The 24,408-nt window shown below is 40.4% G+C and overlaps 1 protein-coding gene across 1 annotated transcript in view; it reads left to right on the plus strand.

Moving 5' to 3' along the window:
* The window catches only part of LOC139479756 (laminin subunit alpha-2-like), a 156,554-nt gene that overhangs the window by 129,436 nt on the left and 2,710 nt on the right, over positions 1 to 24,408 (plus strand). The window contains exons 42-59 of the mRNA XM_071262614.1: positions 103 to 279; positions 2,017 to 2,171; positions 2,876 to 3,025; positions 3,521 to 3,672; positions 5,473 to 5,626; positions 6,362 to 6,486; positions 6,853 to 7,012; positions 7,518 to 7,665; positions 8,852 to 8,984; positions 9,390 to 9,516; positions 9,855 to 9,998; positions 10,690 to 10,829; positions 11,194 to 11,385; positions 12,495 to 12,941; positions 13,939 to 14,128; positions 15,139 to 15,288; positions 16,710 to 16,863; positions 24,076 to 24,209. Of these exons, the coding sequence (XP_071118715.1) occupies positions 103 to 279; positions 2,017 to 2,171; positions 2,876 to 3,025; positions 3,521 to 3,672; positions 5,473 to 5,626; positions 6,362 to 6,486; positions 6,853 to 7,012; positions 7,518 to 7,665; positions 8,852 to 8,984; positions 9,390 to 9,516; positions 9,855 to 9,998; positions 10,690 to 10,829; positions 11,194 to 11,385; positions 12,495 to 12,941; positions 13,939 to 14,128; positions 15,139 to 15,288; positions 16,710 to 16,863; positions 24,076 to 24,209 (3,032 nt within the window). The remainder of the gene's footprint in view (positions 1 to 102; positions 280 to 2,016; positions 2,172 to 2,875; positions 3,026 to 3,520; positions 3,673 to 5,472; positions 5,627 to 6,361; positions 6,487 to 6,852; positions 7,013 to 7,517; positions 7,666 to 8,851; positions 8,985 to 9,389; positions 9,517 to 9,854; positions 9,999 to 10,689; positions 10,830 to 11,193; positions 11,386 to 12,494; positions 12,942 to 13,938; positions 14,129 to 15,138; positions 15,289 to 16,709; positions 16,864 to 24,075; positions 24,210 to 24,408) is intronic.

A 24,408-nucleotide genomic window follows, 5' to 3' on the forward strand; every position in this document is an offset into this window, starting at 1 on the left:
AATTTGGTGACTCATTATTTTCATGATTTGCAGTATTATGACCAATGGCATTTGAAACAAATTCAAAAAGTCACATTTTGTAAGTTGATTGCCTCACTGTAGGTTTTCGTGACCAGCTGGGCAGGCTGACCCAGACTGTGGATGATGCAAAACGCAAGGCCGGTCGTACCAACCGGAAGGTGGACAAACTCTTGGACAAGATGAGGAAACTTCGTCCCAAGATGGAGGATCTCCAGAATCAGAACACCCAGTTCCTCATTCAGCAAGCTTCAAATCAACGTAAGTGGCAAGGAATCCTCTTCTTGTAAACCTGCACAAGTCATGGTTTGTCCATCCCCGACCCATCTTCCCGAGGCAAGAGAGTTAACTGACTTTAAAAGTCCAGTTTCCACCCTTGCCGAACTAGGCTGGAATTCCTGGGCTCAATCGTAGCGCCTCCAGTGGCTATTACGAGTAATGTCCTTTCTATGCCTCTCCTATTGACCAATCGGATTCAACCTCTCGCATCACTTGCATTTGCTTCAAACAAAACGGTGGCGCCCAGTCAAGACGTTCTGATCGATAATCAAGATCTATATTCTGATCAAACAAGTCTTACATCGCGAAGTGCATCAAATCACGTGAGCACCTTGATTAAAAACATGAAAAGAAATAGAAAATATGTGTTGACAACTAGTTGGTGGTACACATGTTTTGCAAATCCTGCAGTCGACCGAAATCTGCATGACACTTCACGAACCGGATTTCGATTTCAGTGCGCGATTTTGATTGGACTATGCATAGACTCGTTAGTCCAGCCAAAATGTAACTCCATAATACCAGCCTAGTTCGGCAAGGGTGGAAACTGGACTTTTATAGTCAGTTAACTCTCTTGCCTCGGGAAGATGTCCCCGACCTGACCATGCCAGATTGTGATGATGTAGATGGATACTGCAGACTACATCATAGTTTTCTGTGGGCACAGGTGGCCCAGTGGTCTGTGGCTCCAAATTCACTGATAATGTCTCCAGGTTCCTCAGCACCATACCCATGCTCGTGGGTTTCACCAAAGTGGTAAACATCTAAAACCTGCATCACTTCAGGTTTTACTCGGGGCGATCAGGTAGCCTAGTGGTTAAAGCATTCACTCATCACTCTGAAGACCTGGGTTGGATTCCTGACATGGGTACAATGTGTGAAGCCCATTTTCTGGTGTCCACCGCCGTGATATTGCTAAAAGCGGCGTAAAACCTCACTCACTTACTCAGGCTTTACTCCCACAGCATGTAGACACACAGTGATATAACTGAAATTTATTGTTCAAAGTGGCATCAAACCATATTCATATATTGCTGGAATATTGCTAAAAGCGGCTTAAAACCAAAATCACTCATTCACTCACTCACTTCCTGGAGTTCATCCTTTCACTTTACGTGACAGGATCCACAGGTCATGAGTGTGATCATCACGGAACAATGAGTGAAGCATATTTCAGGCATCCTCAGCCATGTCATTGCTGGAGTATTTCAAAATGTGCCATAAAACAGCTCAATCACTTATGACTTTGAATCCAAGATTACCATCCTTGGTTTATCAGTTCCATGCATACCAGAACCTGTGCTTGTTGGTTTCACCAAAGTTGTGAACATCTACAACCTCTGAAATTGTCTTGTGATACTGTACAAAATAGCTTCAAACCACATGCCCCATCTCCAGAGTATATGAAATGTATCTAGTCCCTAGTGGGGCACGGTTGGCCCAGTCGTGCAGAGTTGTGTCCCATGGGTATGCCAGAAACCTATGATTGTGGGTTCGAATCCCGGTTCGTCCAAATTATGTTTCTAGGTTTGTCAGCACCATACCCGTACTTGTGGGTTTCAGCGAAGTGGTAAACTTCTGAGACCTGCATCACTTCTGGCTTTCCTCCCACATTAAGCTGACACGCTGTGATATGACTGGAATACTGTTGAAAGCAGCGTTAAACCCAACTCACTCACTCACTCTAGTCCCTAGTGTGATGACCTTGATTTGTTTCAGTGGAAAAGGCTCGGGAGAACAAGAACAAGATACTGGGCATCATGGGTAATGTGCAGCAGCAAGCGATACAGTCCCAGATGCTGCAGAACAACGTCTCCCGCAACATCCTGCTGCTTCAGGAGCGGATCAGGCTGGCCAGGGAGCTCGCCAACAACGTGAGTGGATACATCTGTGATGTCTTGTAGGAGAGGGGAGAGCTCAAGTTTGATAAGGGCTTTTTGGTAGCCTGGTGTGTAAGCATTGGCTCGTCAAAGTGACTGCCGGGATTTGATTCCACACATTAATAGTAATAATAATTATTCCATTTATAATGTATCATCAGTCTGCAGTCTTGATTTTCATTCTCAGCTTCCTGAGGAGTATGAGTACATGGGACAGTGTGTGGGTACATTTATGGTGTCCCTGTTGTGATATGGCCTAAAAATTCTACTCACTCACTCTTTGAAGAGCCCGATATAACAGGGATGCTTTAAAAATGAATAGGAATTTGATTGCTGATTCAGCATTAAGTTTCTGAACTCATGCAGTGCTATACTTGTCTGTGATATGACATGTACATCTTTTATACCACTTGGAAATTTTGTTGACACAATGATATGTCATGTCATGTCTAAGGTCATCCTCAAGGTCATAGTCTGTAAAAGGTTTGCTCCTAACTCAAGAATTATTTACTGTCTATCAATGAAACTTGTCGAATCTGGAAAGTACTATGAATGACCTATTAAGTCAGGTTCAAAGTCTATTGTTGGGTACCCATTGCGCAGATAGGGGGAAGCTTGCATAATGTTTATGCCATGTTGGATGTGTCGATGCAAACCTGTGGACCACAACTGATGAATGTGATCTGATTGCCCTGCAGATGAAGCTTTCTATGAAGGGAGATGGGCGCTGTGTTCGATCGTACCGTTCCATCAGTCAGCCTGGTGCCACCAATGATATCAGCTTCGGCTTCAAGCTGAACAAGACTCAGGACAGCATGCTTCTTGTCCTGATACAGAAGTCACAACAGGTAGGCACGGACACTATTGAAATCATCTGAAGTAAGATATTTCCAGATTGATACTCAACTTTGAAAGAGTATCACACTTTCACCGCTAGCCGACCCCCTTGTCTAGACAAATAGCTAGTCTCTGAGGAGTGGAAGGGCACCCTAATGGTTAAAGTCTTCGCTCGTCACGCTGAAGACCCGGGTTCGATTCCCGACATTGGGTACAATGTGTGAAGCCCATTTCTGGTGTCTCCCGCTGTGATATTGCTGGAATATTGCTAAAAGTGGCATAAATCCATACTCACTCACTCTAGTCTCTGAAATGAACATATTTTACAGAAAAAAAAAGTTAAATTATCCTAAAAATATAATAAAAAGGAGCCCAGTGATTCTCTTCATGCTATTGATACTGCAGTAATCTAGACTTGTCAAACATTATAGACTTGCATGGGCTGTACTGGATGTATCAGGGTCTGTATAACAGACTACCCCTTGTCATGTCTCCATGTATTCCAGGAGTTCCTGGCATTGGAGCTAATCAACAACAGGATCCGGTTCACATGGGACAATGGTGGAGGTCAAGGATCAGTGACCCATGACGTGGAGGTCAAGCTGACCCCGGCTGACACACCCGAGGGAGACAAGTGGTACAGAGTAATTGCACAAAGGTAAAAACATCTCAGTAAAACATTCTTCAGTTTTAGTTTTCTGTTTTCTGTAACCATTAAACATCCAGCTCATATTCTTTGCCTGCAATGAACCAATCAATGGTCAGACTATATCTGTTGTTTGTGCTTGCATAAACGTTCAGCTGAAAACAATAAGGGGACATAGTTGCCCCAGTGATCTTAGCCACAACAGAGTTGCTTATCTTTATCATGCAGGATCGGCTGAATGTCAGGTGGAATGTTAGAATCATCCTGATTATGATCCTTGGTTTGTCGGTACCTTCCCATGGCTCTTGGGTTTCACCAAAGAGGCAATAAACCTGCCTCAATCTCATTAAAATCAGATCTTTGTTCTCTTTGAGGCAGGTTCAATCTCATTAAAATCAGATCTTTTTTCTCGTTATCGCTAAACAAAGATCTGAGGACATCCCATTAAGGGTCACGTCACAACAACCTTTCATCAAACCAATCCGAGCGTCGCTTACCAGATCATGAAAGTGACTGTCGGAATGTGTTTTCTAATTATGCAACCACGAAATATTTAACACGGGGTATTCCGAACAACAGTTACAGGTTTTATGATTATATCCATACAATCTAGGCCATCTATAAGCCATTCCAGAATGTTCTTCTTATCAGTTTTAATTTTTTTAATCGAGAATACGTCAAAATATGTTTCAAAGCGTAGTCGCCAGTTTGAAACTAGTGTCGTAAAGCTCGAGAGAGCTGCCTAGTGATTGGTTAATGTCGATTTCTTGTCAGTCATTTCATTGGTCAGTCAAAATTCGCGAAAGGTCGTTCTGACGTGACCTGTAATGGGATGTCCTCACATCTTTGTTTAGCGGTAGCGAAAACTAAGATCTGATGTTATTGAGATTGAACCGCTCACAGAAAGAAATTTAATTATTAAATAAAATATGTCACGGCAGCATTTGTTGTCTATTTGATGATAGTTAGCTTAAAGTTAGATATTGAGAGCTATAGCCCCCCAAACAGTTATTTGTTTACACTGCAAGTGTTTGTTTGATTGTTTGTTTGATTGTTTGTTTGTGTTTGGGATGGGGAGGGGTGTCCTCAAACAATGTACAATGTTAACACTTCTGTAATAAATGATGGGGGCACCTTTGATCTCAAGGCCAACCTAGATACATAGAATGTTTATCATGATTAGTGTTGAAATACAGTATATATTTGAAAAAAGAAATGCAGTATTCAACTCAAGTGAATAACACTTAATGCTGAGCTACTTTCAGTCTGTCTCAATACCACAATAGGTTTCTTAAGTAAGAAAGTACTAACAGATAGACCATTTGTCTTTTCTTGTCAAATATAAAATGTATATCTCATATCGTGACGTGATAAAATCTGCACCACTCATGAAATATCAAATTAATCAGGTCTTGATGAGATAAACATGAGACTCCACCCCAAATAATTTACTAAGAAAGTGTTATCCTAATTATAACATGTTACATTTGACCATTTTCTAAAAGTCTTTGTCTATTCATAGTTTTTTGCCATGGGAACTGTACCAATTTACAATTATCAGAGGTGTAAACAAAGTATGTGATCTAGACTCTAGAAAGTTGTCAGACTTCCATTTTGTGGAAGCTGTGGTGGCTGAGTTGGTTAGATCTCTGTCTTTTCTGCTGGAAATTAGGTGCCTCACTCTGTGATTGTGGGTTCAAATCACGGGTATGACTAATGTACTAAAATTTGTACTTTACTAAGAAAGGTTAATCCCAACTATGACATATGTTGTATCCTGTGTGTATTAATGGTACTCTGTGGTGCTGCTAGGATCGGGCGTATTGGGCTGCTGAAGGTGTATCATGTGAAGGACTCGGAGACCACCGCCAAGGAGGCCAGTGGGACTTCCCCCGTGGGACACTCCGTTCTCAAACTGGATCTCGAGTCAGACGTTTTCTTCGGGGGAGTTGATGCCAAATTTGATGTAAGTACCCTCAATAAGAACAGAAACTATATCCATTGTGTTTACTAATGGACAATTTCATTACAGTATACCAGACCTATTTATTGTAATTATTTTATTTATCAACCTGTTCTTAATTTTGAAAGTTTAATTTGAGAATAATTTTACTGACAAGACAAAAGAATATTGTAGCGTTTTAGTATCATATAACCAGTCACTCGCTTTATCCATACGATGTCTCTATATTAATGAGTGCGCACGTGTAACAGCGCCGGAAGTGTGTATTGAGCGCTAGCAGACCACATGGCTGCCGACTACACTTGAATGAGTGTATTGACATGTAATGAGAGAATACAACCTTTCCCTGGAAAGCCGAGTGTTTGTTGTAGCTGCCAAAGTCATCACAAATATGTATCACCTTGTGAATCTATGGTGTAAGTCTAAAGCCTGACCAGCTGTATAGCTCCATCAAGATCGGGGTTGGAATTGGCCTTCAGCAACCCATGTTTCGTTGTGAGAGGCGGCTAATGAGATCGAGTGGTGAAGCTCGCAGACTTTGTTGATGCATGTCACCGTACTCATTTGCATAGTTCGATGTTCATGATGTCACTAACTGGACAAACAAAACCAGCTGTATAACATATATGATAGAAAGAAAACAATTTTATTTTTCGATGAAAATTTATATGTAAAATTCAAATTACATACTACAGTAATGAGAATGTCATAATTCAGACAATGAACATATTTTTACAGACACCTCCGGGCATAAGCCGAAGGAATATGACTGGATGTATCGGAGATATGAAAGTTGACAGGAAAGCTGTGGGCATGTACAACTTCAAGAACACGTCAGCGTCATGCCGCCCTTGCAATGAAGTGTAAGTTAACCTGCCAGGGTGTATAATACATATATCAGTGTATTGTGTGAATATACACTGTGTAGAGTAGGTTAACCCAGCCATGGCGTAAAATACATATCAGTGTATGGTGTGAATATACCCTGTGTAGAGTAGGTTAACCCTGCCAGGTTTTAAATAACATATATCAGTGTATGTCGTGAATATACACTGTGTAGAGTAGAATAGTCCTTAGGTAATGTGTTTTGTGTGAGTTTATAGCATAAAGTGAAAACCAGGATTGCAGAAGTTAAGGTGTGTAAAGTGAAAGCATTTAAAGACACAAAATATTGTGTTTCCTTTTTCAAGCCATTTATTTCAGATATAGCCATGTTTTCTAATTCCCAGACCTACCCGGCCTATCAGTACCAATGAGTACCACTTTGATGGCACAGGATACGTGGAGAAGGACCGTGATTCCTACCGCAGTGACAGAATCAATGTGGCATTTTCCTTTAAAACCTACTGGGAAAATGCCATGCTGCACTTCTCAGGAAACCCGGATATGGTAAGGGACATTTGACATTTCAAGACAAATATGCGCTGTAAAGTTGACTTTGGTTGGGTATCTGTGCCCCATTCTTGATAAAGCTTGCCTTTGTGGTTTCAAATACTGCTTTTCTGAAGGTTTTTAGCTGAAAAACTAGCGGAGGTCACATGAATATCTGTTGTCAGTAAGTCTTTGATCCTATTGAAAGAGAAAGACCTTCCGGTGGTGGTGTGTGAGACTGACTTTACACCTCTAGACACTGTATAACGTTATTAACATAGTTTTTAGATTTATTTACGCACTTTTAGATGAGGCCTTCTCGGGACGGATGTATCTCAGTATATGATGACACAGTCTTAGTGTGTTTACTTTTACTTCCTCTGTTGCTAAATATATCAACCATTGGTTTATCTGGTCCAGAATGGATTATTTACACTCTGCCATGACATAGCTGAAATATTGCTGAGTGCAGTGTTATTCAGTGTGTAGTTTCCCTTTCCTAATATGAGGTATGTTTTGACAGGGTGACTTCATGTCCATTGAGCTGCGTGACGGCAAGGTGATGTTCCAGTTCTACAATGGGGGCATGAGCCTGGGCAAAGGCGTGACCAAGAATAAGTACAACAATAACAAGTGGACTAAAGTGGGAATAGAACGCAATAAGCTACAAGGTAGAGGATGGTAACAAAATCTAATGTTGTTGATGCTGCAATGACTGTAATGTTGTTGATGCTGCAATGACAATAATGTTGTTGATGCTGCAATGACAGTAATGTTGTTGATGCTGCAATGACAATAATGTTGTTGGTGCTGGCAATAACAATAATGTTGTTGGTGCTGCAATGACAATAATATTGTTGATGCTGGCAATTACAATAATGTTGTTGATGCTGCCAGTGACAATGATGTTGTTGCTGCTGGCAATAACAATAATGTTGTTGGTGCTGCAATGACAATAATGTTGATGTTGTAATGACAATAATGTTGTTGCCACTGGCAATGACAATAATGTTGTTGATGCTGGCAATGACAATAATGTTTTTGCTGCTGGCAATTGCAATAATGTCATTGAAGCTGCAATGCCAATGATGTTGTTGATGCTGCAATAACAATAATGTTGATACTGCTGGCAATGACAATAATGTTGATGTGGTAATGACAATAATGTTGTTGCCGCTGGCAATGATAATAATGTTGTAGATGCTGGCAATGAAAAAACAATAATGTTGATGTTGTAATGACAATAATGTTGTAGATGCTGGCAATGAAAAAACAATGTTGATGTTGTAATGACAATAATGTTGTTGCCGCTGGCAATGACAATAATGTTGTTACCGCTGGCAATGACAATAATGTTTTTGCCGCTGGCAATGATAATAATGTTGCTGCTGCTGGCAATGACAATAATGTTGTAGATGCTGGCAATAACAATAATGTTGATGTTGTAATGACAACAATGTTGTTGCCGCTGGCAATGACATTAATGTTGATGTTGTAATGACAACAATGTTGTTGCCGCTGGCAATGACAATAATGTTGTAGATGCTTGCAATAAAATATGCTAAGGACTACTAGGTGTGTTTAAAAAAAATAAAAAATATGAAATTACAATTTCAAGTATTATTCATGTTTTATGAAGACATATCACCGCGAGTGTGTGATGTTATAACACATTTATAGATACATAGACCCGATGAACAAAATGCTTCAAAATCCATATGTTTCTGAAAGGTATGCTTTCTGGATCCACATACGCAATGTAGTTGGTGTCTTATGTTGAGTTGAGAACAACATTGACTGGTTTGGGTTTTATTTCATTCAAAAATCAAACTGTAACATGTCCATGTTTTCTTCCAGCATTGTTAAAGGTGGATGACGAACAAGTCTTCATTGAGGCCAAACGAGGCAACAACGGCCTTGACCTTAAAGGCTATCCATTCTATTTTGGTGGCATTCCAGCAAGTCTTGACCTTTCCAAGTATCAGAAAATGTGAGTTATGTTATTTGTAGCTCCATTGTACACCACATCGCGGCTACGTTGCTCTAAGTGGCTGTCATCTGAATTTGCTAAATCATGTCACTTGCTGCAATTCAAAAACTGTTAGGCTTCATCAGAATCTCTTCTTCTGTTTGGATTCATGAGCTGAATCCAAGGACTTGTTAGGATTCATAAACTGAATCACATCACCTGTTGGGATTCATGAGCTGAAACTTGTCGCTTCTTTAGATTCATCCTAGGACATGTTAGGATCTAAGAGCTGAATCTTGTTCTATGTTGATCATACTCTCGACCACTGATGTGTCTAGCCTAAGCTCAAACCTCCTCACAAATCCATAAAACTTTCATATTGCATACTGCAACATAAAACTCACCCAGTCCCTCTTTTCACCACAGCACCACCTTCGAGACCAACAACTTTTTTGGCTGCATGCGTGACGTCGGGCTCGGTGGGTTCAGCACCACCATGCAGAACCTCTTCACTGGCAACTCCGTGGGGATGTCGGCGGGCTGCTCCAGCACTGTCAGTGCATCAGTAAAACTCACATCAACTGACTGATTGATAAATCATTAATATATTTTCCTTAAATGACACAAACAGCTTCACCTCATGGCCAAATTTATTTATTTGTTTGTTTGTTTGTTGTTGTTGTTTTTTGTTTTATTTATTTATTTATTTATTTATTTATTTATTTATTTATTTATTTATTTATTTATTTATTTATTTATAAAGTCAGTGCCTGCGAACCCAATTCATATACATGTATATATATTTCATAAAACATTTCTTGTAATATTTATTTGGCAGATGTATGAAGATAATGCAATGACGTCTGCAAATATTTTTTGTTTAATTTTCAGGGTATTCGTAAATCTGGTTTCCATGGTGAAGATGGCTTTGCGATGTTTAAGGCAGAAAGCATGCCTAATGAAGCAGATGTCTCAGTGTCCTTCATAACAAAACAGAGAGATGCCATGTTGCTTCTAGCAATGGATCATAATGATGTAAGCTACATAGACACCTTGAGTCTTGATGATGTATTCAAGATAGGGTCTAGCACACCAGCAGATCAGATGTACACTATTAATAGATTTTGTTTAATATTTAAATAGATGGCGGACACGTTTTTTCTCCATCCTCTACAGCTGTCTAAATATGTTTATCTTTAAATGACGCAGCCACAATTTTCCAGCTCTATTATTCGGTCTGTAAATGGATTCAGTCTCAAGATTCATGCAATTGGGATACCATAACATACAATCAACGAAGTCACCAAGCCTGACCACCTGATCCTTTTGGTCACCTCTTATGACAAGCATATGTAGCAGGGTGTGGAGTCATCCCACAGATGACATCCTTACCTTGTCAGCTTGCTGACGGGGTTAACCTCTTTGGTCATGTGGACAAGGCGTCCGACCTCTGATCAGAAGGTCCGTGGCTCGAATACCATTACGGGAAACGTAAATTTAATGGCTGCTGCACATAGATAGCTGGGGACCTGTATTCTTACCCAGAATCCCCATGGGTCCGGTATGATGTCTCTAAGGTGATTATGTATACTCCACTTGGTTGGCTACGTGTCAGAAAGAACATAAGGCATCACAGCCAGTAGTACGAGGTGCAGCAACAACTGGAAGTATCTCCAACATGTCAGTGTTGAGGTAGGGGATGTTACAGAAGTATGCTTTGTTTCAGAATTTCTACTCTCTCTCTCTCTACAATGGCCAAATTGAGGGCAGGTTTGCCGCTGGCGGGCGACCTGTTGTTCTTCAGTCAGCTGACACATACAATGATGAAAAGTTGCACAATATTGCTGTTGTCAAGTCTGGCAGAACGTGAGTCAACTCAGTTATTCAAACAATTTGTGTTTACATAATAGAACTGCACTCTTTCAACTCACTAGTCAACAACAGTCAACAATGCAAAGTCAGCACAATTATGCAATCCAAGCCCCGCCCACTCTTTCATGAGCCAATCAGGAAACAGTAATCTGCAAGGTGTGGCGCAGGGTTTTTTTGGTTTATGGGAACATAAATGCAAAAATAATTACTTGAATAACTGGCCAAATACCATGGAATCACTTGCTGTTTATTTGATTAGATAGAGACATGTTTCATGCAAATACTGTCTTATGAACCACACTCTTGCACATACAAGTTTCAAACTTCGTTTAAAATGTTTGATCGTTTGTTTTCTTAGACTGACGATGATAGTTGATGACAAGAGAGTTGCTGAGGGGAGCCTTCCTATCGGGATAAACACCATCCCGATTGACCCTGACAAGGGTCGGATGTTCCTGGGAGGGCTCCCTGGGGGGTTCGATGCCAGCAACATGGTCGCCTCCAGGGAGTCCCTGGACGGCTGCATCAGCGATATTATCGTTAATGGAAAGTAAGTGGTTGAAGACTAAATGTTATATCACATCATCCTGTGGCCAGTCGTGTATTTAGGATGACTTGTAATATTTGAAGTGGTCTACTAATCTGTCAATAAGAGATAATAACATATCAAGAAATTATTGATTATCCATCTGGAAAAGACGTCATATGTCGCTGTACTGGGTGAATTAATTGTGTTATTTAAGGGACAGATAGTCCATCATTGTGTATTATTAGAAAGGAAAATATTTACATACTGCCCAAATTTTAAACTGGATTAAGTGCTAAGGAAACCAACTTTATGTGTACTTGAACTCTTTATGATACTATTTGTGTGACAACATCTCCAAGCAATCTGTCATATTCATTCCCCACTTGGATAACAGATGCGGAGACATCACTTAAGTTGTGGTTAACAAAGAAATGAAAATATAAACATCCGTATCATGAGCCTCGTGTCAACATTTCGCCTACACTCCCTAGTGTTACAGGTGTAATACATTTCATATAAAATAAGGATACAAGAAATACCTGTAATCAATATGGGATTTATCATACATTGCAGAGCTCCAGATAAGCTTTTGGTGTTGTGGGTATTTTACCCATGCATTTTATAATCATTGGGTATCAGTAATTCTCTCTGGGTATTCAAATTTCTGTTACCCACTAGTTTTTACACATGTGGGTATTTAAGTTAAATATTTAAAAACACTATTCATCTAGTCCCTGCAAACTGGTGTCGTGTGGGTTCGAGAGTTTTATAGGACTCAAAAATACCACGATACTTCCACAAGAAAGTGTGATGGCAAATGATCATGATGTAACTGTCATCGTGGAGTTTGGCAAGGTTGACAGAATGTCCGTTTATAATTTCAAAATAAGTTGCTGGTTTGCTAATCGAAAACGCAGGGTTCCTCCACAATATTTTGATGATACGGACAAGTTTTATTTTTGTAGCGAATATGTAATGTCCGTTGCATATTTGATACGCTTGGAAACTATTTTACTGCATATTTTTGCATTTTTTATGGGTATTTTACGCAGATACGCAGCTTATCTGGAGCTCTGCATTGTGTGTACAAAGTTCATGAAGGATTTACATGTATATGTTTTGTTTCGCAGGCTGCTTAACCTAAATCTTCCAGTTGAATACAAGAGAGCTGATATTGGACGATGTCCATATGATCTGAACAACTTGTTCAGCTTTGCAAACAACCACAACAACAACAACAACAACAGCCTGAATGGCTTGAATGTCTTGAATACACCCAGCTTCCCTGAAACCACAGCCTCGCGTGTACTCGGACCCCCTCCACCTTCTCCGCAGTCTGGGAGTAAAACAGAAAGTACTACTACTACCACCGCTACCACTACCACTACCTCTACCACTACCACAACAACAACCCCAACAACAACAACAGAAAACTCAGCTACAGCATCAACGGCAGAACCACCAGAATCCTGTGGCCGAGAGGCACCACAATCCTTTGAGGAAGGCGCTTTTGTGTTTGGAAACAGTGAAAACAGTTTTGCCGAAATCAAGTTCAAGAGGAAAGAAGTAGTCAAGACGTAAGTATCTGTTGTTAGTGAGATTATCATTTTTTACATAAAGCATTTCATTATTGCCTCAGTATCTGGTGTCAAGCTAGCTCAGCAGGTTGTGTGGTTGCTGGGTTTGAATCCAGACAGTTAATTGTTGGTGTACTTTTTTAACATATGGTTTCAAAATTGTAAGTTGTGAAAATTCACTCTTTCAATCTTTGCAACTTGATCTTTTCTTCCTCTGAATCATGTTGGATCAAAAAATATAGTTAGTGAGTATGCTTTTACATGACTTTTAGGCTTGACACTTATTACACATGTGGGGAATAGAACCCGGTCCTTCAACATGACAAGCAAACACTTTGACCACTAGGCTACCCCATTGCCCAGTATCAATATAGTACTGCATCAGAGGCAATGCTTGCATCAGTAATAACAGCCCACCATAGCAACAATGTGTTGGCCTTTGAAGATTCAAATTTTATCAAATTATAAAGTCATTTAAGTATAACTGCAAATGTTTTCAATATATTTTGTTTAACAACATAAAACTTTTAGCACTGCTAGTTTTTATCCATCAGAAAAATATTTACATGTATACATGAATGTTGATAATTCTTTTGCAATTGGTCTTTGTTTTGACCACCATAATATTGGTTTAAGTTTTCTAACTGTGACCCCAACAGGCCTATACAACTGCTGGCTGCTACCTAAGACCACACTCACTCCAGTGCAGTTTCACTGAGCTATGCTTCCAATAAGATGTGTAAAAATGGATCCACCGATACAGCCAGTGTAAGACACAGATTACTCTTTGGTGTCAAGGTTGTTGGTTTTCCTCTCAGGATGATAACATTAGGAGACTTCTTTCACTGTAGAACCACAAAATTACTTGTTATATATGTCTTTTCCACTTTGTCAATATGATTCTATTCTGACAAAAAGCAAGAAATATTGCAAAGAATCTTTCTTTCCTATTCACAGAATTCTGCAATTTGTAAAATGTTTCATTCCTTACTTTCAGATTCAACATATCGTTTAGCTTCCGTTCATATTACGCTGATGGGCTGCTTTTCTTGCTGACCAACCAAGGCAATACCGACTACCTGGTGGTGCAGCTTCAGAATGGAGAAATAGTCTTGTCCTACCGCCACAAGGCAGACCAGCACAGCATCCGATCTGGCCGACGCCTCGGGGATGGAAAGTGGCATTCAGTAAGCACACAGCCATGCAGACAGCCATATTGAAATTACTGCTTTGATGTATCAGTAATTATTTGTTCAGAACCCTCTGACCTTGTTCTAAGAGGTACTATGCTGGATTGTGTGCTGCCCATATCAAGTCGAGGCATTGTAATCTAGGGCTGGTATGAGTCCAAATTTACTACCAACCTAGTACCCGACCCACCCAGGTACCTGCGGGGCAGTCCGGTAGCCTAGTGGTTAAAGCGTTCACTCGTCACGCTGAAGACCAGGGTTCGATTCCCGACATGGGTACAATGTGTGAAGCCCATTTCTGGTGTCCCCTGGCGTGATATTGCTGGAATACTACAGGTACCTGCTGTAGGTCTCAAGAGATAGGTACAAAATGTCCGATTGGGAATAGTTTGACTGTAGCCCTGGACAAAATGTATTTAGATACATGTGTAAAACGATCTGGTCATGCATGCACTGAAGTTGACTGAAGTTTTATCTTGTTTCAAACATATAAACGCCTGGGTGCATAGTCAGAAAGAAATGCCAACATTAGTGACTTGTGGTGTGACGATATAGTTCAAGATCATTTTTACCATTAAACAGTATATCACATGACCAACCATGGGTCCGGGTAGTTCTGTGGGTACCCGGGTCCTAGTCAGTACCCACCCGACCCGAGTACCCAAGTTACCCATCCCAGCCCTATTGTAATCAGTGGGAAAGTGGGACATTGTCTCTGTGTCATTGATGTTAGCATTAACTACCAGATTGGTAGACATGATAAAATTGTAACAGACAGACAATATAGTGTTAAAATTATTGGAGGGGCGGTCGAGTAGCCGAGTGGTTAAAGCATTCGCTCGTCACGCCGAAGACCCGGGTTCGATTCCCGACATGGGTACAATGCGTGATGCCCATTACTGGTGTCCCCCGCCTGGAATATTGCGAAAAAGCAACGAAAAACCATACTCACTCACTCACTAAAATTGAGCTACATAGCCTCATGGTACTGTTTCATGTAATTGCAGGTGGTTGTTCACAAAGGCAGCCGAAACATCCACCTGAAGGTGGAGAACGAGAATCGCATCAAGGAGTCTATTGCCCGGAGACTGGACATTGCTGCACCCATGTATGTTGGGGGGCTGCCCGACACGTACCCCAGCTCTGTGGAGAACCTTGTAAGTCACAGAGTGTTACATGTCAGTGTGTACTCACTACTTATCCATTACTTCCTACCTGTGTGTGGTCTACTATCATTTAACATTGGTATGAACTAGGTGATTTTTCCTGCCTCACTATAAGCTTGATCACTATAAACACATGTTCTTTCTGCATCAGTATGGGCTTGACACAAGTATTCTTTCTGCATCAATATGGACTTGACACAAGTATTCTTTCTGCATCAGTATGGGCTTGACACAAGTATTCTTTCTGCATCAATATGGACTTGACACAAGTATTCTTTCTGCATCACTATGGACTTGACACAAGTATTCTTACTGCATCAATATGGACTTGACACAAGTATTCTTTCTATATCAGGTTGGACTTGACACAAGTATTTCTTCTGCATCAATATGGACTTGACACAAGTATTCTTTCTGCATCGATATGGACTTGACACAAATTTTCTTTCTGGATCAGTATGGGCTGACACAAGTATTATTTCTGCATCAATATGGACTTGACACAAGTATTATTTCTGCATCAATATGGACTTCACACAAGTATTCTTTCTGCATCAATATGGACTTAACACAAGTATTATTTCTGCACCAATATGGATTTGACACAAGTATTCTATCTGCATCGATATGGACTTGACACAAATATTCTTTCTGGATCAGTATGGGCTGACACAAGTATTATTTCTGCATCAATATGGACTTGACACAAGTATTCTTTCTGCATCACTATGGACTTGACACAAGTATTATTTCTGCATCACTATGGACTTGACACAAGTATTCTTTCTGGATCAGTATGGGCTGACACAAGTATTATTTCTGCATCAATATGGACTTGACACAAGTATTATTTCTTTCTGCATCAATATGGACTTGACACAAGTATTCTTTCTGCATCAATATGGACTTGACACAAGTATTCTTTCTGCATCAATATGGACTTGACACAAGTATTCTTTTTGCATCAATATGGGTTGACACAAGTATTATTTCTGCACCAATATGGATTTGAGACAAGTATTCTTTCTGCATCGATATGGACTTGACACAAGTATTCTTTCTGCATCAATATGGACTTGACACAAGTATTCTTCCTGCATCAATATGGACTTGACACAAGTATTCTTTCTGCATCAATATGGACTTGACACAAGTATTCTTTCTGCATTACTATAATTTCTGTATTATTTCTGCATCAATATGGATTTGACACAAGTATTCTTTCTTTCTGGATCAGTATGGACTGACACAAGTATTATTTCTGCATCAGTATAGACTTGACACAAGTATTATTTCTGCATCAATATGGATTTGACACAAGTATTCTTTCTTTCTGGATCAGTATGGGCTGACACAAGTATTATTTCTGCATCAATATCACTGATACTCAAATGTTATTCCTTCTTCATCAGGTACCACACAGTCTTCGTGGTTGTCTGCGGAAGTTCACCATCAATGGGGAAGTGATTGACATCGCCGATACAAAGGTTATCAGCGGAGTTGGGCCATGTAACAAGAATGTGGAGCCTGGAGCCTCCTTCCAAGGCAACTCCTGGGGAATTTACTGTGAGTATTCAGAACCCTCAAAGTATACTTAAAGTATTCACATGTAATACAGTTCACACTCGATGAGACAAAACGAACATGCAAGCTTCTTTGAGATGTACCATGTCCATTATGACTACTTTGTTCTCTTTTACTTTGTTGATATTTCTGGGCCAGATAGTAAAGAATGTCTTTTACCAGGTCCTCATCTCTGATAAGTGGCAACAAAACTACTGAACTGAATACTATGTTCTCAATAACACTTGTGAAAAATAAAAATTGCAGGGTTTTTTTTAAGTGGTTTTTTTTCAATCTTCCTTATTCTTATTAATTTCCCAGAATATATTTAGATAGATAATTTCAGTCTACCGGTACCTTCTCCAAGAAAGTCATAAAATGATGGTGATAAAAACTCTCACATTTCAGCAATTACGTAGGGAACAACTTTCACTGATCCTTGTTGTTGGATCACTATATGAGATATTTACATCTACAAAAATTAAAATTGTAAATTCTCCACAACCAAAAATGTTTACAAACTCTCTCCTAAAAAACACACACTTTTAGTTCTCATATCTAAGAAACAAGTAATGAAAATGGTGTGGCATGCATACTTGAAGTAGCTGTACAGATCAAGTGATGTGTTTATATGCTTGACGTTTGATGTATATGTTTGTTTGTTTTGTTTCACCTTCACACATCAGTATAACTGAGAGACTTGAATCTATATGCCATGATTCAGCAGGTTAAGTCAACATTCAAACGTTTCATGTTTACCTTATTAAGAGGAAGAATGTTTGTTTTAGCCATTCCATCAGGACCCAATATTACTTGTAAGTTGTGTATTGTTTTCTTATTGTACACTGCGGTGGTAAAACGTTTCTTGCTTCCTTTCAAATGCAGAACACATTACTCTCATTCATGTTTGGAAGGTTTAGGCAATAAACATGTCTACATTTACTCCTTAGCAACGGGTCAAATTAGCTGTTGTCACAATTAATTTTTTCACACATTTGTTGTTTGCACCTAGCTCTTTCAGCTTGTCAGCATGTAGTTGAAGATACAGAGGGTGTGGGAGTTTGCTTGAACATTTTATTTTGTTTATGTTAAGTATTCACACCTAAGTTTAAAAGTAGAAGAAATACCTATGTTTTGAAACCAAAAAAATATTTATTTCTTTTAGTTTTGATGTAAATTAAATATGGAGCTATATCTATAAGAATGTTACATGTTGACTTGCTCTTTGATCTTTTCTACAATAGTTAGCATTTTTGCTTTGAATGTTTGCTCTGCTCTCTAGCCAACTGTGCCTTTTGATAGACTACTTTATTTGTTTGTGCATGAAGCTCGTGTTTATTTCTATGTGAATCACTGACTGACTGACAGATACTTGATGTAGTACTGGTTGTGGCGTATGTTTGGAATCAAGGCTTGAATTCTACCCACAGAATATGGTTTATTGGGAACATTTTGTCAACATATTATGATATGAGAATCTTAGCATTTCTTTCTAGATTTCATTTTCAGACAGTGCAGGTAATTTTAATCATGGATTAATAGCATGGTGACATAGTCATTACTACTGACCTTTCATTGGCATTCTGTTTATGATCGGGGCGGTCGGGTAGCCTCGTGGTAAAGTGTTTGCTCATCACGCTGAAGACCTGGGTTCTATTCCCGACATGGGTACAATGTGTGAAGCCCATTTCTGGTGTCCCTCGCTGTGATATTGCTGGAATATTGCTAAGAGCGGCGTAAAACCATATTCACTCACTCTGTTTATGATCAAATAGGTTTTTTCATTAGTTTTACTCCCTTCCATCACACTCAAAGAAACAAGATTATTGTTGTTTTGTTGGGTTTTGTTGGGAACGGGTCAGTGAAGTCCTGGTCATGGCCGCCAGTCTTGTTGTTTAACACAAGGCAAGTTGGCTGTCTGAACTGGTAAACTCTGTAATGGTCTTTGTAGGCCAGCTTTACAGAGGGTACAAATTACAAGGTCCCCTCACTTTCCGGGCACCTATTCTCTAGTTAAGAAACCGGGAAGCTGGGATAATCTCAAAACAATGGGCATGCAGGGTATTGTCCATTCCAGATGACATACTGTTATGTACTCTGATGAAACCATGTTCAGTTACTACATTTGTTTATTCATTATTTTTATTGACCTTTACATTCATTTGCACATTGCATTGTTTCATCAATAAATTTAGCCATGCACGATACACTAAAAACAGTGAACATGACAACATTTGTTCATATATGTATTAAACATTTAGATTGACATTTAGTTCATAATGTATTTTGAAAGTTATTGACATATAACTATGAAATTATAATTAAACAGAAAAACATTTATTCTGACATTTATTTCATTTTCTACTATACATAACTATATCCCATATTTTTTCAAACATATTTCTTCTTCCATAATGACTTTTAATGACGAGTTCAGTTACCGATTAAATGAGACACATGGTCCAGGTACATATACTCCTGTAGCGACTTCACCGTCAACTAACTGATGCTTGAACATGTCTTATCTTGACCTGTTCAATTTGTCTATGCATGAAATGTTATATTTGGGATAATACTTTCTGAGCAAAGTACAGAATCTCTTACTTTTTTGAGTTGAGTCCCGTCCAGGATTCAAACCCACACTGCCAGAGTGAGGCACCCAATCAAAGTCAGCACACAAAGTCAGCGATCTAACCCACTCAGCCACTGAGGCTTCCACAAAATGAAAGTGCAACAACTGGTAGTCTAGATCACATACTCTGTACTCCTCGGACATCTGTAAATTGGCTCCCATGGCCGAAAGCTATGAACACACAATGCCATTTAGAAGGTGGTCAAATGTAACAAGAGAATCTGGACTTAACTCAGAAAGTGTTATCCCAAATATAACATTTGTTAAATAATATTTAGTGTGAGTAATGAAACTGAACTACAGCTCACTTGACACAATCAGTATCTGTGAACATTCGCTCACTCTATACAGGGTCCTCTATACACATCCAGACTATAACACCATGTTCATCCAGGCAGTACCGTGCAGTATCTGTGAATGTTCACTCGCTATATACAGGGCCCTCTATACACATCCAGACTATAACACCATGTTCATCCAGGCAGTACAGTGCAGTATCTGTGAATGTTCGCTCACCCTATACAGGGCCCTCTATACACATCCAGATTATAACTCCATATTCATCCAGGCAGTACAGTGCAGTATCTGTGAACATTCGCTCACTCTATACAGGGTCCTCTATACACATCCAGACTATAACACCATGTTCATCCAGGCAGTACAGTGCAGTATCTGTGAATGTTCGCTCACCCTATACAGGGCCCTCTATACACATCCAGACTATAACACCATGTTCATCCAGGCAGTACAGTGCAGTATCTGTGAACATTCGCTCACCCTATACAGGGCCCTCTATACACATCCAGATTATAACTCCATGTTCATCCAGGCAGTACAGTGCAGTATCTGTGAATGTTCACTCACCCTATACAGGGCCCTCTATACACATCCAGATTATAACTCCATGTTCATCCAGGCAGTACAGTGCAGTATTTGTGAATGTTCCCTCACCCTATACAGGGTCATCTATACACATCCAGACTATAACACCATGTTCATCCAGGCAGTACAGTGCAGTATTTGTGAATGTTCCCTCACCCTATACAGGGCCCTCTATACACATCCAGACTATAACACCATGTTCATCCAGGCAGTACAGTGCAGTATCTGTGAATGTTCGCTCACTCTATACAGGGCCCTCTATACACATCCAGACTATAACACCATGTTCATCCAGGCAGTACAGTGCAGTATTTGTGAATGTTCCCTCACCCTATACAGGGTCATCTATACACATCCAGATTATAACTCCATGTTCATCCAGGCAGTACAGTGCAGTATTTGTGAATGTTCCCTCACCCTATACAGGGTCATCTATACACATCCAGACTATAACACCATGTTCATCCAGGCAGTACAGTGCAGTATTTGTGAATGTTCCCTCACCCTATACAGGGTCATCTATACACATCCAGACTATAACACCATGTTCATCCAGGCAGTACAGTGCAGTATTTGTGAATGTTCCCTCACCCTATACAGGGCCCTCTATACACATCCAGACTATAACACCATGTTCATCCAGGCAGTACAGTGCAGTATCTGTGAACATTCGCTCACCCTATACAGGGCCCTCTATACACATCCAGATTATAACTCCATGTTCATCCAGGCAGTACAGTGCAGTATCTGTGAATGTTCACTCACCCTATACAGGGCCCTCTATACACATCCAGATTATAACTCCATGTTCATCCAGGCAGTACAGTGCAGTATTTGTGAATGTTCCCTCACCCTATACAGGGTCATCTATACACATCCAGACTATAACACCATGTTCATCCAGGCAGTACAGTGCAGTATTTGTGAATGTTCCCTCACCCTATACAGGGCCCTCTATACACATCCAGACTATAACACCATGTTCATCCAGGCAGTACAGTGCAGTATCTGTGAATGTTCGCTCACTCTATACAGGGCCCTCTATACACATCCAGACTATAACACCATGTTCATCCAGGCAGTACAGTGCAGTATTTGTGAATGTTCCCTCACCCTATACAGGGTCATCTATACACATCCAGATTATAACTCCATGTTCATCCAGGCAGTACAGTGCAGTATTTGTGAATGTTCCCTCACCCTATACAGGGTCATCTATACACATCCAGACTATAACACCATGTTCATCCAGGCAGTACAGTGCAGTATTTGTGAATGTTCCCTCACCCTATACAGGGTCATCTATACACATCCAGACTATAACACCATGTTCATCCAGGCAGTACAGTGCAGTATTTGTGAATGTTCCCTCACCCTATACAGGGTCATCTATACACATCCAGACTATAACACCATGTTCATCCAGGCAGTACAGTGCAGTATTTGTGAATGTTCCCTCACCCTATACAGGGTCATCTATACACATCCAGACTATAACACCATGTTCATCCAGGCAGTACAGTGCAGTATCTGTGAATGTTCACTCACCCTATACAGGGTCCTCTATACACATCCAGACTATAACACCATGTTCATCCAGGCAGTACAGTGCAGTATTTGTGAATGTTCCCTCACCCTATACAGGGTCCTCTATACACATCCAGACTATAACACCATGTTCATCCAGGCAGTACAGTGCAGTATTTGTGAATGTTCCCTCACCCTATACAGGGTCATCTATACACATCCAGACTATAACACCATGTTCATCCAGGCAGTACAGTGCAGTATTTGTGAATGTTCCCTCACCCTATACAGGGTCATCTATACACATCCAGACTATAGCACCATGCTCATCCAGGCAGTACAGTGCAGTATTTGTGAATGTTCCCTCACCCTATACAGGGCCCTCTATACACATCCAGACTATAACACCATGCTCATCCAGGCAGTACAGTGCAGTATCTGTGAATGTTCCCTCACCCTATACAGGGCCCTCTATACACATCCAGATTATAACACCATGTTCATCCAGGCAGTACAGTGCAGTATCTGTGAATGTTCCCTCACCCTATACAGGGTCCTCTATACACATCCAGACTATAACACCATGTTCATCCAGGCAGTACAGTGCAGTATCTGTGAATGTTCACTCACCCTATACAGGGTCATCTATACACATCCAGACTATAACACCATGTTCATCCAGGCAGTACAGTGCAGTATTTGTGAATGTTCCCTCACCCTATACAGGGTCATCTATACACATCCAGACTATAACACCATGCTCATCCAGGCAGTACAGTGCAGTATTTGTGAATGTTCCCTCACCCTATACAGGGCCCTCTATACACATCCAGACTATAGCACCATGCTCATCCAGGCAGTACAGTGCAGTATTTGTGAATGTTCCCTCACCCTATACAGGGCCCTCTATACACATCCAGATTATAACACCATGTTCATCCAGGCAGTACAGTGCAGTATCTGTGAATGTTCCCTCACCCTATACAGGGTCCTCTATACACATCCAGACTATAACACCATGTTCATCCAGGCAGTACAGTGCAGTATCTGTGAATGTTCACTCACCCTATACAGGGTCATCTATACACATCCAGACTATAACACCATGTTCATCCAGGCAGTACAGTGCAGTATTTGTGAATGTTCACTCACCCTATACAGGGCCCTCTATACACATCCAGACTATAACACCATGTTCATCCAGGCAGTACAGTGCAGTATCTGTGAATGTTCACTCACCCTATACAGGGCCCTCTATACACATCCAGACTATAACACCATGTTCATCCAGGCAGTACAGTGCAGTATCTGTGAATGTTCGCTCACCCTATACAGGGCCCTCTATACACATCCAGACTATAACACCATGTTCATCCAGGCAGTACAGTGCAGTATCTGTGAATGTTCCCTCACCCTATACAGGGCCCTCTATACACATCCAGACTATAACACCATGTTCATCCAGGCAGTACAGTGCAGTATCTGTGAATGTTCCCTCACCCTATACAGGGCCCTCTATACACACAGAGACTATAACACCATGTTCATCCAGGCAGTACAGTGCAGTATCTGTGAATGTTCACTCACCCTATACAGGGCCCTCTATACACATCCAGACTATAACACCATGTTCATCCAGGCAGTACAGTGCAGTATCTGTGAATGTTCCCTCACTCTATACAGGGCCCTCTATACACATCCAGACTATAACACCATGTTCATCCAGGCAGTACAGTGCAGTATCTGTGAATGTTCCCTCACCCTATACAGGGCCCTCTATACACATCCAGACTATAACACCATGTTCATCCAGGCAGTACAGTGCAGTATCTGTGAATGTTCCCTCACTCTATACAGGGCCCTCTATACACATCCAGACTATAACACCATGTTCATCCAGGCAGTACAGTGCAGTATTTGTGAATGTTCCCTCACTTTATACAGGGTCCTCTATACACACAGAGACTATAACACCATGTTCATGCAGGCAGTACAGTGCAGTATCTGTGAATGTTCCCTCACCCTATACAGGGTCATCTATACACACAGAGACTATAACACCATGTTCATGCAGGCAGTACACATAATCCTTTTAATCCATGCTGAGTGACAGGGCGGTGAGGTAAACCCCATTTCACAAAGTTGAATGTTGCGATGTTTTTTTTTTATTCCAGCACAAGCATTCCATATAGGAGAGTTCCTGAAGATCAGCCTGGAATTCCGAACCAACTCAGGGAATGGCACACTTGTCACAATTAGTAGCGAATCTGGGGACCTTGGTATGACCTTGGAGGTGTACAAAGGAATGGTAAATATTATGATTGTATGGACACGAAGTAATGAACTGGATGAGAACAAGACTCAGAATCAAAGTTGTCTGTATATGAATGATATGATACATAAGGATAAAAAAATAAAATAGTCTTGGTTCACAGGCACTGCCCACATCATCATAAAGTCCACTGCACATTTCATTTCTATTTCCATTTCAATTTTTTTTTAAAATC

Source organism: Haliotis cracherodii, unplaced genomic scaffold (genome assembly GCF_022045235.1).
Source record: "Haliotis cracherodii isolate W230 unplaced genomic scaffold, xgHalCrac1.p SCAF_4, whole genome shotgun sequence".
Taxonomy (NCBI): domain Eukaryota; kingdom Metazoa; phylum Mollusca; class Gastropoda; order Lepetellida; family Haliotidae; genus Haliotis; species Haliotis cracherodii.